Genomic DNA, 19,283 nt, shown 5'->3' with positions numbered 1-19,283 from the left:
ATGAAGACAGTGAGGTCCAGAAAGATCAGCCAAATGTTATGGCTCACCTTGGGAGGCTGAGCAGGCAGATCACCTGAGGTCAGGAGTTTGAAACCAGTCTGGCCAACATAGTGAAACCCTATCTCTACTAAAAATACAAAAATTAGCTGGGCATGGTAGCATATGCCTGTAATCCCAGCTACTCGGGAGGCTGAGGCACGAGAATCACTTGAACCCAGGAGGCGGAGGTTGCAGTGAGTCAAGACTGCACCACTGCATTCCAACCTGAGGGACAGAGCAAGACTCTGTCTCCAAAAAAAAAAAAAGATTAAGAGAGTTACCAAAAGTTACACAGAAAAAACTGAGAGCTTAGGTCACAGCTGCAATCTGGTATTATAAATAAAGTTTTAAAAAATAGGCTGTGGTGGATTTGAGAAGTTATTAACTCAATTTAGCCCAGCTAGTATTTGCATTGCGCTACCATTAAAAGATCTTGGAAACTTTCTAACACCCAAGATACTAAATACAATAAAAATGCAATGAATATAAAGAATTCAGAGTAAGTTTGTATTCTTTCACTTACAAATGTAATGTAAATAACCAGAGCTGATGAAATGACACCACAAGAAAGCAGAAAAAATCCTGGGCAATAGCAAAACTTGTCTCTATTAAAAAAAAACAAAAACAAAAACCATTTGTCGTGGTACACACCTATAATTCCAGCTACTCAATAAGCTAAAGCGGATCCCAGGAGTTCAAGGCTGCTGCAGTGAGCTATGATCACATCACTCCACTCTAGTCTGGGCAACAGAGACCCTGTCTCTAAAAATAATAAACTAACTATTTAAAAAATAAAATATAGAAAGCAGAAATTATTTCTAATGGAAAGCCAGAAGAACAAATATTTGAACTCTATGCTTGGTACCAAGAAAAAGAAAAAAGCTACTGTGCTGAGCCACATATTACATACTCAACCTTTTTGAGGAAATGATAGAACATTATAAAGAAGTGAAGAACACGAGCCCTGTCTGGAGGCAGATTGGCATGGCTTTATTAACTATGTGTTTTGGGGCAAGTTATTTGAACTCTCTGGGCCTCAGCTTCCTTATGTGTAAAAATGGAGATAACAGTACCTTTCATAGGTTTAACATGAGACTTAAAGAGATAACCTATGTAAATGACCTGGCACAGAGTAAATGCACTGTTAGTATTTGCTACTATTACCAATAATGGTAATATAATAGATTATTTATATACATTTAGGGTATTAAGCAGATGTCTCAACACTGTTTACAATCAGATAGGACACAGGAAAACAAAAATACAAGCAAAGGAAATTGTACCAAGCACTTTGGTGCAATGCATGCATTATTTTGTGCTGTCTTCTTAACAAGTCTATGAGGTAGGTAGTTCAGCCAGTAGGTCAGCAAGAATTTTAAGAACACCTACCTATCATATGCAAATCACTGTTTAAGGCACTTGGGAGTACACTGGTAAACAAGACCGAGTCCTTGCTCTTGAGGAGCTCATATTCTCATGAGGAAGAAAAGATAATAAGCATGAAATAAATATGTTCAAGTGGATAATTGGGGTGAAAGTTAGAAAGGGTAACAGGGGAGCAGCTTTAGCTGGAATGATCAGGTAAGACCTCTCTAAAAGAGACTTTGAGATGAGTTCAAAACAATGAGAAGGCAGCCATGTGAAAATCTTAAGAGAAAAACATCATGTGCAAAAATCTTAAGTTTGGTATATTCAAAGAGCAGAAATGTATAATAATATGTACTGTATTTTATAGATTAAAATGGGTTTTTTTAAAAGGTTGGCAATTTGTATAACATAAATGGCAGAGGTCTAGCTTTCAATAGCTTTTCAAATAGATTTCAAGGTCTAGTCCCAAAGTCCATGGTCTCAGGAAACTTCTATGCTGCTTCACTGCCAAAGTTAGCAAAACCTCTCAATATTGTTTTCAGCCATCAAACAATCTTGTTCCCTATCTACTCTTCTAAAATGTAATTGTGAAAATTCACTGATCTAAAGAAGTTCTTTTAAATTCCATAACATCTATTTATATGTTGCAGCAAAAAAGGCAGAATTTTTTTTTTTTTTTTTTTTTTGAGACAGAGTCTTACTCTGTCAGCCAGGCTGGAGTACAGTGGTATGATCTTGGCTCACTGCAACCTCTGCCTCCCAGGCTCAATCAATTCTCCTGCCTCAGCCTCCTGAGTAACTGGGATTATAGCTACGTGCCACCATGCTCAGCTAATTTTTGTATTTTTAGTAGAGATGGGGTTTCACTACGTTGGCCAGGCTGGTTTCAAACTCCTGATCTCAGGTGATTCACCTGCCTCAGTCTCCCAAAGTGCTGGGTTTACAGGCATGAGCCACCATGCCTGGCAAAAAGGCAGACATTATGAATATAGTAACTCTGAATTAAACAATGTGAAACTGATCACATTAAATAAAATTTTATGTGACCAGTAATTACATTTCCTAAGCTACAGATTCCGTAAATTTTTTTTTTTTTTTTTTTTTTTTGAGACAGTCTCATTCTGTCACCCAGGGTAAAGGCACAATCTCAGCTCACTGCAACCTCCACCTCCTGGGTTTAAGTGATTCTCATGCCTCAGCTTTCTGAATAGCTGGGATTACAGGCATGTACCACCCACCACCCTGGCTAATTTTTTTTTTTGACAGTCTCGCTCTGTCCACCCAGGCTGGAGTACAGTGGCGCAATCTTGGCTCACTGCAATCTTCGCCTCCTGGGTTCAAGTGATTCTCCTGCCTCAGCATCCTGAGGCTGTAGCTGGGATTACAAGTGGTTGCCACCACACTGGCTCATTTTTGTATTTTAACTAGAGATAGTATTTCACCGTGTTGCCAAGCTGGTCTCAAATTCCTGACTTCAAGTGATCAGCCCCCCTCAGCCTCCTAAGTGCTAGGATTACAGGCGTTAGCCACCATGCCCAGCCTTGCTTTTTTTTTTAAGACAAATTTCCTAAAATATTTTTATTATAACATACCCTTGTCCATCCATTAGTTACTTTGTTTTTGTAAATGATAGGTAAATATGCAATACCTCTGAAAGCTCGGTGGCACTATATCATTCTTCCATTCATTCATTCCTATATCCTTGCATCACACATTTATTAAGTTTGTACTAGGTACAGGCATTGCACTCAGAGGTAGAGATAATATGATGAACAAAAACAAGCACAGTAGCTGCTCTTGGTGCTTCAGCTCTACTGAAATAAACACACTTTAATTAAATTATGGCACAACTGTAAAACTAATGTGTAACATAAGAGCAAGTCAAGGTTTATGGTGCAATAGGTCTATTTACAAGAGTATTTAATTACATCAGCGAGACCTCTAGGAGTATGATTATTTAGCAAAGATCTGCAGAAAGAGGAGTCAAAGATAGGCTAAAACAGTCTGGACAAAGAACACAGTAACAGAGTGCTGCATCCATAGTCACTGTCTCCCATTCTTTCTTAAATAAAAGTATCCGTCTGGCTTTTGTACCCTTTACTCCACCAAAAGTTTCTTATCAAGATCCCAATGACCTCCATGTTGCTAAATGTAGTAGTCAATTATGAATCCTCATCTCATTTGACCTAGAGCAACATTTAACATAACTTATCATTCCTTCATCCTTAATCACTTTCTTCATTTGGCTTGTAGGACACCTACTGAACAGTAGGTTTTCCTCTGTTCACTGGCTGCTCCTTCGCAGTCACCTTTGCAGAGAACTCCAAATCCACCCAAACTCCATGGAATATATCTTTTGGTGATATCAACAACTACTATCAAAACCCTACTATAAAACCCAAAATTATATCTATTGCCAGATCTTTCTCCTCACTTCTGGACACATTTATCCTACTGCCTCCTCCACCTCCATGTCTCAACTTGAATGTCTTAGAGGCCTCTTCAACTTAACATGGCCAAACTAAAATACCAACCTTTCCTCTCTCTCCCATACATAAATCTGAAGACTTTCCTATCACAGTAAATGCCACTTCCTCCATTCTAGTTGCTCAGGTTGGAAACTGTGAAGTCAATTTTGACTCTTACTCTCACACAATCTGTCAGCAAAATCTGTTCACTATACTATTAAAATGTATCCAGATTCTCTCACCTGGTATATTACTTTAGCTTCCTAACCAGTCTCTCTGCTTCTACCCTTGCTTCCCCCTGGTCTATGCTCAATCAATTTAAAAGAAATATTCACTTCAGGCCAGGTGCAGTGGCTCATGCCTCTAATCCCAGCACTTTGGGAGGCTGAGGCAGGCATTGCACTCAGAAGTAGAGATAAGATGAACAAAAACAAGCACAGTAGCTGCTCTTGGTGCTTGGATCACTTGAGGTGATCACTTGAGGAGTTTAAGACCAGCCTCAGCAACACAGTGAGACTCTGTCTCTACAAAAAGACAAAAATTATCTCCACTTTTAATGCAATTTCAGTAAAAAAAAAAAAAAAAATGGAAAAAATACAAAATTAGCTGGGCATGTTAGCACGTGCCTATAGTCCCAGCTACCTGGGAGACTGAGATGGGAGGATTGCTTGAGCCCAGGAGTTCAAAGCTGCAGTAAGCTATGACTATACTCCAGCCTGAGTGACACAGTGAGATTCCGTCTCAGGAAAAAACAGGCTGGGTGCAGTGGCTCACACCTGTAATCTCCTAACACTTTGGGAGGCTGAAGTGGATGGATCACTTGAGGTCAAGAGTTAGAGACCAGCCTGACCAACATGGTGAAACCAAGTCTCTACTAACAATACAAAATTAGCCAGGGATGGTGGTGCATACCAGTACTCCCAGCTACTTAAGAGGCTGAGGACACAGAATTGCTTGAACCTGGGAGGTGTAGGTTGCAGTGAGCTGAGATCATGCCATTGCAACAAGAGTGAAACTCTGCCAGAAGGAAGGGAGGGAGGGAGGGAGGGAGGGAGGGAGGGAGGGAGGGAAAGAGAAAGAAGGAAAGAAAGGCAGGTAGTCATTTTTAAAAGGTCAGATCATGCCCACATCTGCGCAAAAGCCTCCGATGCCTTCCCGACTCAATTAAAAATGTCAGTCCTTTCAGTCACCTACCTGTTCTCCTACTATTACTTCCTTTCTCTGCCACCTCACGTTATTCTTTGTACTCATTGTGCTCCAGCCACACTAGCCTTCTTGCTATTTCTCACATGTGCACTCAAGCTCCTGCCTGAGGCCTCTGCACCACTTATCTTCATCAGAATGTTACTTGCCCAGGCATCTACATGGTTTATTCCCTCCCTCTTCCTATCTCCTCAATTGTGCCCTTCTGGATTAGGCCTTTTCTAACCACCTTATTTAAAAGTGAACCTTGCCCCTCACATTCTGGCACTCCCCATTCTCCTTCCCAGTTGTTTTTTTCTACACTGCATTTGTCTTCATTTCATTTACTAAGTGTTTTACATATTGATTTACTATCTCTCCTCAGTAGATTGCAAGCTCTGTAACAGTAGGAAGTTTTATATATTGTGCTCAATGCTGTATCCTCAATGTCCTGTTACATAAAAGGCAATAAACAGATATTTGTTGAATAAATGCATGAGTGAAATGCAATATGAGAACTAATGACTGAAAAATGGTCTGTATGGCTAATCTGGAGAGCAGTATATTGAGTCTGGAAGGGCAGCAGTTGATGTTAGGTTCTATAAAGGAGTTTTGCCTTTATTTTAACAGCAGTGGGACACCACTGAATAGTTTTAATCAAGAGAAAATCTGATCAGATCTGCAGTTTCAAAAAATCATTATGGCAGCTATAACATAAAACTAATGGAGGAGGGCCAGTGTGAATAATCACTACTGTAGTGGTCTTGAGAGATTATGGCAGTTTGAAGAAAAGTGGAGAGAAAAATACATTTGAAGGATATTTTGGGAGATAAGATTGATAGAACTTGGCAATAATTTGGCCATAGAAGTATGAAGGGCAAGAAGAAATAAAGAATAATGTTTAGCTTTCAAATTTGCACAGGTAGATGGACAGTAGTGCCCTTTGCTGAAATAAGGAATAGTGAAAAGAATCAGATTCACAGGAAATAACTGCATTTGATTTTAGGTATGTTGAGTGTGAGATGGTTTTGAGACATACAAGAAGAAATATCCAAGAGATAGATATGTGAAAACTGAGAAGTGAAGGTGAAGCTGAATGGGGCTATTCATGTGAGAGTCATAGGTGTTGACATAGGGTATACATGAGATATTTAACTAAGGCATAAAAAGGCACCCAGCCTTAAGAAATGACCCTACTCTCTATGGGCTGGATAGAGGATGATGACCCCAAAAAGGAGATGAAAATGGAATGGTTTTGTTTTTTTAAATCTCACTCATAAGTTACTCCCTTTTTAAAGTTCGGATTTAAACTATAAGTGTTAGAATGTAACAAGGTTTTTGAAATTAGACCAATTCATCAAAACTATGCATCTATTCAAAATAGTTCACTTACAGAAACGATGTAAATAATTCATAATACCTGTCTCTTTGTAGCTTCAAAGTACATGAATACACAAAAAGCATCCTTCCCTTTCCCCAACTGCCAAGTATATATGATTTGGCTTATTGACGTTTCCTGAAAGTACCCTATCTCTCACTCTGGGCCTTAGCATATGCTGTTCTTTTGCTCTTCATTTCCACTGGGATGAAGATTTCCCTGACTCTCCAAGACCGGGCTAAGCGATCTCCTTCCAGCCATCCAGTGATATACAGTATTTTAACTGTATGTCTAACCACTGGTTTCTCTTTTTCATTGTATACTCAGCGCCTAGCAAGATGAATGTTTTAGAATTTAGTGCAATGCAATTCTGCAATGTGAAGAATTAAAATCTACACTTACTATCAGTCCCTTGACGGCCGTTCAAACCTCGACTTTTCTCAAGTAATGACTTTTTAAAAGCAAGCAGTAATTTTAAACAAATGATTGAATCTTTTGAAAAGACAAAGTTTTGGAGACTTTTACGGTTTTGCTTTCTTTTTCATAAGGTATCCTTAAAGCCTGCAAGAATTGTTATCTAGGAAGACCGGGGATTCTCTTCCCTTTAGTCTCGTACAAAACGGATTTGACAACCTGCTTTCAAAGCCCTGCCTGTGATTTCATTTGACTGAGCAAATAAGGCCCAGAACATCCCTAAGCAAAGGCAAACAAAGGTACAAATGCGCAGAGATCCCTGATCCACACCGCGCGTGTCCACAGGAAAGGGCGGAAGCAGAGGCAGCAGCGCAAAGCGCCAGTTTCCACAACATCCTTCCTTCTTGGCCTTATTTACGCCGCTCCCTGCGACCTTCGATATCAGGATTTGGGGAAATCCTCGCCTCACCCACCACACCCCGGGCTTGGGCAGCTGGACTAGTCTTTCCCACGCAAGTCACTGGAAAAAATCCCTAGACTAAGGGAGCTCACCCTAGATGGCTTCGTTTCCAAAATCCCTGAGGAAATGGAGGAAGGAAAAACCCTGTCAGAGGAAAGGTGACAATCCAGCTTACGGTGCTTACCAAGCCGACGCTCTCAATTAGACCCTGCCACTGCTAACCGTGGGTTCGCGGGTAGCCACAGGCAACGTCGCGGTGGCCCCTGGGGGTTGTAGTTTCTGTCGTAAACAAAACGCGCCGACAGGATCAAAACTACACTTCCCACAAGTCAATGCGAAGTCGTCCTACCGACTTGAATCTGGGGTTTGGAGTAATAAAGAGGCTGTCACCATTTTTAGGCTGATCTTAAATGTAGACTCAATATTTTCCAGGAGTCCCTCCGCGCCCTCTTTCTTTGTCGTGCTTGTCTTGTGTGTGACGAAGTCTCAGTGTACTCGTACGCCTTACTTTTTCCTTCCCCTTCTCCAGGACAGACTCCAAAGCTCCACCAACGGAAACCGCCCCAGGGCTCAAGCTTAGTGCTTCCAGAGACGCATGCGCCTCGTTCGCAGTCACGCATGCGTAGCAGCAGGGAGCGGTTGGCTGCCGCGCGCGGAGCACTTGGGGTCTGGAGGTAGCCTGCCAGAGGGCGGGGCTTTTTCCAATGGCTTTGCCTCGGCGGGTCGCTTCTGCCTGGGCGGGGAAGAAGGCGCTGGGGCCGGGGCGGCTCCGGGTTTGTGCCGGGCGGAGAAGGGGGAGGGGCTGGGGGTGAGGACCCCGTCTCCCCTCCCTGCTCCCGCCCTCTGGGCTGATCCCCACCGACGGGGCTGGACGAAGGGCGGGCTTTGAGCCTCGGGCCCCGCCACCCCGCCAGCTCCACGGCCCAGCCCGGCGTTCGAGAATTGCCCGGCTCATCCCGTGCCCTCTGGCTCGGCGGTGGTGGGCGAAGGCGCAGGGACTGGAGAAGTGGCGTCTTCCCGGGGGTCCGGAGTTGGCAGGGCTAGGGACGCTTTTTTTCACCGCTGCCCGCCGAGACAGCGGCTGCCCGAGCTTGCCGCCCCCGCCCCGCCCCCCGAGAAGCGCGCAAGCCTCCGGCCGCTGCGACCAGTGGGCCAGGGTTCAGCGAACGTTCCCTGCTGGCGCTCGGCGGGTTGCAGAGGCGCAGGGAGGAGCCGCGGAGGGCGGGGACTGGTGTCGGAGGAGGGGCGGGGTGGGAACGCTCCGGAGAACCTGGTGGCTGCTCAGACGAAAACCCCCCGAATGGCTGGAGGGCGTTCAACTGTTACCAGCCTTTTGGGGCAGAGCACGGATTTGACAGCTCCACAACGTGAGAATATCCGCTGACCCCGCGAGACAGAGGAGAACTCTTCGCCAAGACTCAGTCCAGAAAAGCCAGCGCTGCAAGGTTGCAACTTTCCAACTTTGTTTTTCCAGAAAGAAGACTGTCCTTTCGTGTAGAAGGAGAGGTTGAGAGGGTGATATAGCTTGTAGATCGGCTGAAGGCACCAGTGGTTCGAAATGTCACCCAGATGTGTGTTTTTATGACGATTTGATTTCTCTGATTTTATTTTTACATTTTTTTTTAATTCAAAGTGATTTTTTTGGGGTCATGCTGAAAGGTAACTGAAGACCGCAAAGGAAAAACTATTGTCATGGCTGAAGGAGAGAATGAAGTGAGATGGGATGGACTGTGCAGTAGAGATTCAACTACTAGAGAGACAGCATTAGAAAACATTAGGCAAACCATTTTGAGAAAAACCGAGTATCTTCGTTCGGTGAAAGAAACACCTCATCGTCCATCAGATAGGCTTTCAAATACTGAGTCTTCGGATGGGTTGAATAAGCTGCTTGCTCATCTGCTTATGCTTTCTAAGAGGTGTCCCTTTAAAGATGTCAGAGAGAAAAGTGAATTTATTCTGAAGAGCATCCAGGTAAGGAAGAACATTTTAAATACAACTGTCTCCCTAGTACAGTGAAATTTTACTTGCAATTATTGACGTTGTGTTTGTTTCTATTAGGTTGTTATGTGAACTTTTATTATGAGTTCACGCTACATCTTTAGCGTGTTCTGAAAGTAAACAAGTAGTGTTTTTCTAGAGTTTTAGGCAGACACTGCTTTGCTCCTGGAAGAATATGTGAAAGCTACAGTTAATTCCAAGTAAAAAAAATCTTTATTTGGAATTAACTGTAGCTTTCACATATTCTTAGGTTTCTTTTTACATGTTGTTGGGAAATGTAGCCAGTGTGTTTTTTCACATTGTCACAGTGTTCTGAGTGGAAAGGCTCACGTTTAAAAGTCTCTGAAATGATAAAGGATATTAAATGTTTCCTAGTCAGCCTGTTCAAGATAAGTGGTGGAACAATTTTCTCTTGTTTTTAAAAACAAAACAAACACACCAGGGTGTGTTCTCTGAATGCAACCTCTCTTTTTTCAAGAAGAGAATTATATAAAATAATAGAAGGCTATCTTAAAAGAAGCAAACATCTTCATGTTGAAACGGTGGACCCAGGTGGGATTGATAGGAATGCTTTTGTGGCAAATTACTCAACCAGCTTTCTCTGTGTTTATCTGAATTGTTTCTTTTTCACATGCGTAACTATTTAAGAGATGAGTGCAGCAGATTAAAAATATTACAGTTTTTCTTCCATTTTGTTCGTAATTTATTCTCTTTTATTACAAAGTGTGTTAAAAGTCTTTTTTTAAAAAAAAGTTTTTAGATATTGAGAATATTCAGTAACTCCTCAAAGACTTGTCAGTCTTTACATTTCTCAATCCACGTGTGTTGTCCAAAGTCATATATGAGAGGTTTTTAAAATTTAAAATGTACTTGGGTACCTATGTAAGTTAAGATTGACAGTTTTTATATACTGGCTTGAATTCAGTTTAAAGCAACAAAAAAAATCATATCCACAAAATGAAGACTCTATTTAAGATCTTGGGATCTTTCTTCTCACTAACACTTTGGAAACAATTGTTACTATTCAGAGTTACCAGAGAGGAATTAATATACTAGGAAACTGAATTTTACCCTTTGAAACATAAAAAGTTATTTCTCTATCTTCTAGACTGTAGTGACTATAACCACCAGTTTTTTCCATAATGGGGTCATCATTATGCGTGTCAAGTACTGTTGCGCAGCAAAGGGTGGAGTACCAACTATATGATCCATTAGTTTTTACATTTTTATGGTTTTTCTGTTCTTTCCTTTGCTGTCAGCATACTTCAGTTTGGTCTCTTCCTGACCTTTCATTTTGCTGCTTAATTTGCATTAAAATGGAAAACCAGACAACCAATTTTGTTAAGCGTTACATTGATCTTGCAGCTATAGGCCTTTCAGTTAAAAAAAAAGAGAGAGAAAAGAACATAAAAAAGAGTTTCATTGAAAATAAAAGTAAGCAGGCTCTGGGAAATATAGTATCAAAGGATTTCAATATGATACATAAATGGGTATTGGAGTCAGAGTTGGGCTCAAATTCCACTCCTTTTTTTTGTTTTTTTCTTTTTTAGTCAAATTCCACTCCTTTACTAATGTCCTTGCCTATAATCTTGGGCAAATTCCTTGAACTTTCTAGCTTGGATGTCCGCATCTATAAAATAGGAGTAACAACACAGAGCTATTGTGAGAATCAGATAAGATGTAAAGTACTCCGGTATACATAGTAGATGCTCCTCTCCCTTTCATAAGTAAAATACATAGACTGTGAGATATGTATTTCAAGACTCGCTCATCCTACAAAAGGACTCAAGAATTTCCTTTCTTGGGAAGGTTCCCTATAGACTTATGCTCTTTTTTTCATCTCTGCATCTATTGTACAATTATAACAGGCACTTTACTTACATTGTGTTATAAACACATTTTATGCATCTCTCTCCCATAGGAAGGCTGTGAGTTCTTAAGAGTATTGGTTAGGACGTGGAAGCTACTATATAAATATCAGTGGATGAACAAATTTGTATTTTCCTTCTCTTTTCATTAGTAATCTGAATAGATCAAGTTTTCAGTTTAGGGAGTTTCCACCTCCCAGTATCATTCATTAATGCATGCAGTTATGCAACAAATGTTTATTGAACCCCTGCTAAATGTCATTCTGAGAACTGAGGACCAGTGGTGACATTATACCAAAGGGAAACAGACCAGAAAGAAGTAAACAAATAAAAAATTTCATTTTAGATGGTAAGGGAAATCTTCCCTGAGGCACTGACAGTTAAGCAGAGACAGGATGAATGAATAAATATTATCCATACAAAGGTGAGATTTATGAGGGGACATTCCAGACATAGGGAACAGTATGTATGAAGGCTTCAGAGCAAGGAGAGCAGATGAATTCTAGGAACTGAAAGTAGTGCGATATGGCTGGGATAGACAGTTTGAGGGGAATGCGAATAGCTTAAGAGGACATACTCTGGAGTTTGGTAGACCTGGCTCAGATGCTGTCATGCGTCACTTAATGACGGGGATATATTCCAAGAAAGGCATCGGTAGGTGATATCATATTTGATTGAACATCACAGAGTGTTAGATGGTATAGCCTACTATACACCTAGGATATGTGGTATATAGCCTGTTGTTTCTAGGCTACAAACCTGTATAGCATGTCACTGTACTGAATACATTTTGGCAATTGTAACACAATGGTAAGTATTTGTGTGCTTAAACATAGAAAAGGTAGAGTAATAATATAGAATTAGAATTGACCCTTGAACAACATAGGTTTGAACTGCATGAGTCTACCCATAGGAAGATTTTTTTCAGTAGAAGTCACACTAAGTTGGGTGGGATGACTCACACGTATAATCCCAGCACTTCGGAAGGCTGAAGTGGAAAGATCTCCTGAGGCTAGGAGTTAAAGACCAGCCTGAGCAACATAGCAAGACTCATATCTACAAAAAATTAAGAAAAGAAAATTAGCTGGGCTCAGTGGAGCACACCTGTAGTCTCAGCCACTCAGGAGGCTGAAGCAGAAAGATCGCTTGAGCCCAAGAGTTTGAGGTTGCAATGAGCTATGATCATGTCATTGCCTTCCATCCTGTCAACAGCAAGACTCTGTCTCAAACAAACAAAAAACAAAAGTTACACTGAGTGTGCCTGCCTCTTCCGCCTCTCTTTCCACCTATTCCACCTCTGGCACCCCTGAGATAACAAGACCAACCCCTCCTCTTGATCCTACTCCTCAGTGTACTCAAAGTGAAGGCCGTAAAAATGAAGACCTTTATGATGATCCACTTCCAGTTAATGAAGAGTAAATATATGATCTCTTCATTATTATTTACTTAATAACATTTTCTTTAGCTAATTTTATTGTAAGAATACAGTATGTAATATGTATAACATTACAAAATATGTGTTAATTGACTGTTTATATTATCAGTAAGGTTTCCAGTCAACAGTAGGCTATTGTTGGCTAAGTTTGGGGGGAGTCAAAAGTTATACATAGATTTTCAACTGTGTGGAGGGTTGTCATTGTAACCTGTTGTTCAAGGACCAACTGTGTAATCTTATGAGACAACTGTTGCATATGGGGGTCCGTCCTCAGCTGAAATGTTACGCAGTGTGGGACTGTACTTTATTAGCTCTACAACTTTGAATAAGTTACATAATCTCTCCTTGATTCAGTTTCCTCATCTGCAAAATGAACATGATGCTTAGGGTTCCTGCCTTACAACGTTGCTGTGAGAATAAATGATGCTTGTAAAGCATAGCACAGTGCCTAGCATATAAGAAATGCTCAGTTAATGTTAAGTATGCATACTGTTACTAGGCCTACAACAACTTCATGTAGGCCATGTTAAGGGTTGTGGACTTTATCATAAAAATAATGGAAGCCACTGGAGGATTTTGAGCAAGATAGTGTAGTGATTGATAGTTTGTCAGAAGGATCACTCTAGGAGCAATGTGGAGAATAGATTTCCATGGTCAAAAGTGGATGTGTGACATCAGTTAGGAGGTTGTCCTACTAGCCTATAACAAAAATCGTAGTGGACTAGGGTGCCAGATGGGTCAGCTGGAAGTGCAAAAAAATTAAAATGGATTTGGTAGATAACAAGGAGTTAGAAACCACAGGATATAGTATTTAATTGGATTTAGAAGATGAAAATAACAAAATTAAGGATGGCTCTAAAGTTTCTGGATTGAGCTACTTTGTGAATAGTGCAATTGTTTTCTGAGACAAAAAAGTGTTGGGGTCATTTTAGGGGAAAAATGGATGCTGTTTTAACATGTTGAGTTTAAGTTGCCTATGAGACGTCCAAGTAGAAGTAACTCCTAAATGAATTTCTGCCCCCGATACCACTATTCTAGTTCTGTCATTGCTGTCTGTAATTTCTTCAGATTAAACTCACCCTCCAGTTTTATTTCTATCCTCCACATGGCTACGGAGCCATTTATCTAAAATGAAAATCGATGTAACTTTACTGCCAAAAACCCTTTGGAATAGAATTGAATCTAAACTTCATAAAGTCACATAATACCCAGGATTATCTGGCTTCCAATGCTCCAGCTTCACTGCCTACCATTCTAGCATCAGCCTTGAATGAGAAAGCAAATATTAATTCAAATGTAGCACTCCATAATGCTTTCTGTTATTCATTAGTAAAGCAGCAAAAGCTGAGGTGCATATGCAGTTTCTGCAACTGTTCCTGAAGACCCTTTATTGCTGTAGGTCAGCTCAGAGGACTATAGTTAGCAAGGGAGAAATGGTGACTAGGTGGTAGAATGAATTTAATTCCAAGTAGCTAAACCTGTTAAAAAAAAAAAGCATATGGGGAGATAGCATCTTTTGTTTACACCCAGTTCTCAATTTATTGATTTCACATCAACAGCATGTTTAAATGAATTCACATTTTTGAGTGACAAAAAAATTTCCATTACAGAATATTTTTTGAGAAATATTCTGGGACAGGCAGGCACTGTACTTGGGACTTGAAGATCAGTAAGAGTTGTTTCCTGCTTTTGAAGAAGGTTTTCTATTCTCATCCAAGGCTTTGTTTATACTGGGTTTTTAAAGAAACTTTAAAAAGAATTACACATTTTGATACTCTTGCTTCTCTAAACAAAGGAATGGAAGTATTAATACTGGCCCACTTTACTGATCTACTGGTGAACTATAGTCTTGATGATACATGTAATTAAGGAGGAAAATGTAAGAGCACACATGTATCAAAATAGTTTAAGGCATATCCAGAATAGCCAAGAATTTTCCAGAATTTTAAGAATATCCAGAATTTTCCAAGAATGGTCATTTGATCATTTTCATTTCCTTGGTAAGTGGGGTGGAGGAGGCTTTCATTTATTAAAGTGGTAATTACCACCCCCCTGCAGTGCGCCCCTGAAGTAATGAGTAATGAAACTTTCATTGTTGGGTATGATGCACATTTATAGTTGTTAGAGTTGCAGTTGGAGTTGCAGTATCTAGTTGGTATACAGTTGAGTAATAAATAGATTGAAGATTTAACAATAAGTTTATTATTTCACATAATCAGTCTGGAGGTTGGCAGTTCCAAGCTTGATTGATTCACTGGCTCAACTACACCACTTGTCTGCTTTCTATCTTTTTTTGTCCTCCTTTCCTCAGTATAGCAAGTGATGTCTCCATTCCTACAGCATGCTATTCCAGGCACCATGTGGAGACATGACCATCTGCAGCTAAGAAGAAAACAGTTTCTTCCCACGTGCCTCTCTCTATCAAGGAAGAAAAGCTTTCCCATAAACCTTCCAGCAGACTTCCTTTCAGTTTCTATTGACTGGGATTGGGTCACATGCCCTTTTCTAAGCCAGTCATTGGTGAGGAAATTGGGCATTTCTATTTTTGCTTTGGACTGATCAGCATTCAGTCTCTAAGGACCAGGAGACCCCTCCATTACTTGAACAGAAAATTTCTTCATGAGGAGAAGGCAGTCAGGTCTAGTGAGAGGCTTCCATTGAAACTGCATGTGTATCTAGATAATATATCCCTTGGTCTATTTATAATTTGGATCTGATTAGATTAGAAGCATACTTAATTCATTTATAGTGGGGCTATAAAATATAACAGATTGGAGGCATTCTAGAAGCAGATTTGGTCTTTTTAAGTGATTGTTTTGTTTTGATTTTTTTTAAGTTGTCATTTAGTCAGAGCCAAAAGTCTAAGGTAGTGCATGTCAAACATTCACTGCTGACTCTTAGATATCACAGCAAATATGAGTCTTCTTTCAATATTTACACTAAGCTTCTACTTTCCACATCACTATTTTTTGGCCTTTCTTATTTATTGATACTTTGAGAACTCAGTCCTTTTCCCTCAGAAAGCTTTGTGGCTTACTTCTCAGTGCCTCCTCTCATTACTGTCTTTGACCCACTTTCTTTCCTTGCTTTTGAGGCTCAGAGAATATTGTTTATTCTCAGGTTTTCTATGCTTCTTTGGATAAGGAATGTGAAGAAATTGAAGGCAAATCTTTAACTTTTTTTTTTAATTGTTTGAATACAGAGCCAATCTTTTTTAACTTTCTGACTTACAGGATGAATCATATCTGTGCCATCTATACTTAGTGTTTTCTTTATAATATATAAGTACATCCTGTCCTATGTTGTGACTCTTCGGAAAAATCGAAATTAACAACAGTGCTCTTACGTTTTCAGATATCATCTATTTTATTTCCATTACAGTGCCCCCAGTGACCTCTAATATGAAAAAAACTGATTGATTTAAAAAATATTTTTCTAACATGGTTATTTTGTTTACAAACGGGATATAGTATTTTGTACAAAAATGTTAAACACTTGCATATTAAATTTTACTTTGAGGTCATGGGTTGTACAGAACATCATGAAGGATCCTCTAAAACAATGGCTTAATTAGAATTTGTTTCTCATTTTTAACACTTTGTCCTTGAAATGCTGTATGTGCAGACCATTCATGAAGTAAAAGAATTAGAAAATGGTGTGCTGTTTTCTTTGTTTAGTTATATTTATTTTTCTTTTGATAAGCCATTAGAAATTTGCAAAATAATCTTTTTATCAATTGAATAGGTAATACATGAACAATTCAAACTGCCAGCTTAAGAACTGTTGAAACTTTGGTCTGACACAAAGCAGCTGTAGAACCTCGGGTATCATAAAGGATTTTTTTTTCCTTTTTGAGACAGAGTATTTGCTCCTTGCCCAGCAGTGGTGTGATCTCAGCTGACTGCAATCTCTACCTCCTGGATTCAAGCAATTCTCCTGCCTCAGCCTCCCAAGTAGCTAGGATTACAGACATGCACCACAACTGGATAATTTTTGTATTTTTAGTAAAGATGGAGTTTCACCACATTGGTCAGGATGGTCTTGAACTCCTGACCTCAAGCAATCTGCCTGCCTTGGCCTCCCGAAGTGCTGGAATTATGGGCATGAGCTACTGCACCCAGCCTAATAAAGGATTCTTAATCACTTAAAATTTTAATAAAATGGGCACTACTTAGGGTTATGTATTAATCATAAAGAATTTTCTTATTTAAAAACAGCAACATTTATATTGTAGTGAATTAGCATGGACTGAAAGGAACCATATGTATGAGAAAAATCTTAGAATTTGTGGAAGAACAGAGTTGTTGCTGGTCGGGGAGGCGGCATGCTTAAAATGCTTAGAAGGATGAAAGTGCTGCTGGAAGTATATTGGCAAGCTTTGCCACCAATTCTAAACTCTGCTTTGTCAGAATTTCTTAAATCAGTTTATTTTTTCACACCATGGTAAAGTATTTAAATTTTTAAATAGAAGTCAGTGGAAAATAAGGTTTACTTTGACACATTGTTTGTAGCTCACATTTACTAAATTATGTGAGAAAGATTTGAAATCACCTTGAAGAAATTACCTAGTACTTTAATTAGGCTGTCACAGTATACTCAGGAAATCAGATTTCAAGGATTTTTCAGAATATTTGGTGATTGTATGTCTAGGGGCATTAAGAGACTAGAAATTTAAGTATGAAAACCTTAGCTAGATAGTCACACTATGGGAATGTTATTTTTATGCTTGGTATTTTTTCCTGTTGTTTACTACACCAAGTTAAGCCAGTGTCTGTAAAGATACATGTACCATAAAGTTAGTGTCTAGATGAAAAAAAAAAAAAAAACCTTTAAGAGATGCTTTTTTTTTTTTAAGTTTTTTTTTTGTGTGTGCTGGAAATAGTTTGAGAGTTTCTGTAGGATGACTATTAGGAGCATATATTAGATTTTCCCAGTTGGTATTTTATTGTTAAATATCTGTCTATTACTGGTAGACTTACAGTTTGTGGCACACTTTTCAAATAAATAGATTAAAAACCTTCAGTTTATAAGAAAAAAGTTCATATTAAATTTGGCAACACAAGAATTATCTGTCTTCTCATCCTCTAATGTCTTTTATATAAAGAAATGGATTGTAATGTAATATGGAATTACCTTGGAAAAACTGGATACTTTTAGCTTTGTATTTTGGATAAATCTTACCCTATATTTAATTTTAAAAGTTAGATAAGGTCTTCCTAAAATTATAAATTCTTTTATTATAAAATTCCTAAGCTTTTATTTGTTTTTTGTTTGTTTTGTGTTTTGAGACAGAGTTTCCCTCTTGTTGCCTAGGCTGGAGTGCAGTGGTGTGATCTCAGCTCACGGCAATCTCCGCCTCTGGGTTCAAGTGATTCTTGTGCCTCAGCCTCCCAAGTAGCTGGGATTACAGGCACCTGCCACCACGCCTGGCTATATTTTTAGTAGGGATGGGGTTTCACCATGTTGGCCAGGCTGGTTTTGAACTCCTGACCTCAAGTGATCTGCCCATCTCACCCTCCCAAAAGTGCTAGGATTACAGGTGTGACCCACTTTGTCTGGCCTAATTCCTAAGCTTTTAAACCATACTAAAGGGAAAAAATTTAAGACATGAGCTTTGTGGTTTATATTACCGAAATCAACTTTGATATGTGTATGTAATCATTTAATGAATATATATATTCATTTAGTGAATAGTATTCATTTAGTATTTTAACTTAAAAGTTGTTTAAATTGACAAGCTGATAAATATATATGACTTAAAAAATTAACCATATGGCTAGGATAATTATTAATGCTATGTGTAATATTCCATAAAGTCTAATTAGAATCTTAGTTTACCCTACTAAAAGTGAGCATTTACTGTTTTGATACCTCTGTGTTTGACAAGCACTGCACACTTGTCTTTAAATTTTACATGATTTCATTTTCTAGCTAGTTGGCAGGTGTTAGCAGTCTATAATTATAACCGAGTAATTTTTCAAATGCTATTCATAGCCTAAACACAGCAAGACATTCTTCCAACCATGTGATAAAGACTGAGCCTTGCAAAATAATGGTAGAGTGATATGTCCAATGGTATTGAAGGAGATATTTAAAAGGAGGCTTTCAAAAGTAAAAAGTGATTTAAATGTTAGGGAGACAGGTTTTCTCACAGAGTAAGGTCTCTCAAAGTCATTGATAGTGATTATACCTCAAATTAAGGTATCTACTTTCTCATCTAACAAGTTAATGTACACATTGACTGACTTAAATTGTAACATATGACCTTTGTTGAATACAGACATTCTGAGTATAAAAAATTGAAATTTTTTTGATATTTTTACTATTGAACCTAATGAATCATTTCTTCTCATTTCCTTCATTAGATTTGTGTATGTGTGTTTATCTACTACCTGCCAAACCCTACGCTTATCTATTTTTTGACATGGGAAAAAAAGGCTATATATTTCACTTAAGTTTAATAAAGATTATATTTCAAAAAACAAAAGAAACTTTTTATTCCTGGTTTCCTTTATCCTAACCATGTATTCTGAGTATCCAGAGTCTCACTTTGACTAGAGATATTACTTCAGAATGATGTAAAGATTATATTGGATTTTCTTACCAGCCATGTGCTCCTGAATAAATTAACTTCTATAGTCTTAGTTTACTCATCTATTAATTGACATGTTAT

General features: G+C 39.0%; 2 protein-coding genes across 13 annotated transcripts in view; one reads left to right on the top strand and one right to left on the bottom strand.

Annotated features, from left to right (window-relative positions):
• CEP57L1 (centrosomal protein 57 like 1) overlaps positions 1-7,887 on the bottom strand; it is a 56,003-nt gene extending 48,116 nt beyond the window's left edge. For 3 of the 9 annotated variants that reach the window (XR_004741997.3, XM_035296461.3, XM_035296462.3), the window contains exon 1: positions 7,818-7,887. Coding sequence is in view for 1 of the 9 variants with exons in the window: in XM_008994877.5 (XP_008993125.4) it covers positions 7,700-7,702 (3 nt within the window). In the remaining 8 variants the exon portion in view is untranslated. Of the gene's footprint in view, positions 1-7,401; positions 7,575-7,699 lie in introns of those variants that run through there. The other 6 variants (XM_002746971.6, XM_078369917.1, XM_054254319.2 and 3 more) reach the window with 3 other exon arrangements.
• Positions 7,888-8,003: 116 nt separating this feature from the next.
• SESN1 (sestrin 1) overlaps positions 8,004-19,283 on the top strand; it is a 123,930-nt gene continuing 112,650 nt past the window's right edge. For all 4 annotated transcript variants that reach the window (XM_017971296.4, XM_002746964.7, XM_078369919.1 and 1 more), the window contains exon 1: positions 8,004-9,280. In XM_017971296.4, the coding sequence (XP_017826785.2) occupies positions 9,002-9,280 (279 nt within the window). In that variant the 5' untranslated portion in view covers positions 8,004-9,001. The remainder of the gene's footprint in view (positions 9,281-19,283) is intronic.

Source organism: Callithrix jacchus, chromosome 4, assembly GCF_049354715.1.
Source record: "Callithrix jacchus isolate 240 chromosome 4, calJac240_pri, whole genome shotgun sequence".
In the NCBI taxonomy this organism is placed as follows: domain Eukaryota; kingdom Metazoa; phylum Chordata; class Mammalia; order Primates; family Cebidae; genus Callithrix; species Callithrix jacchus.
This window is presented reverse-complemented; position numbering and strand designations above follow the sequence as displayed.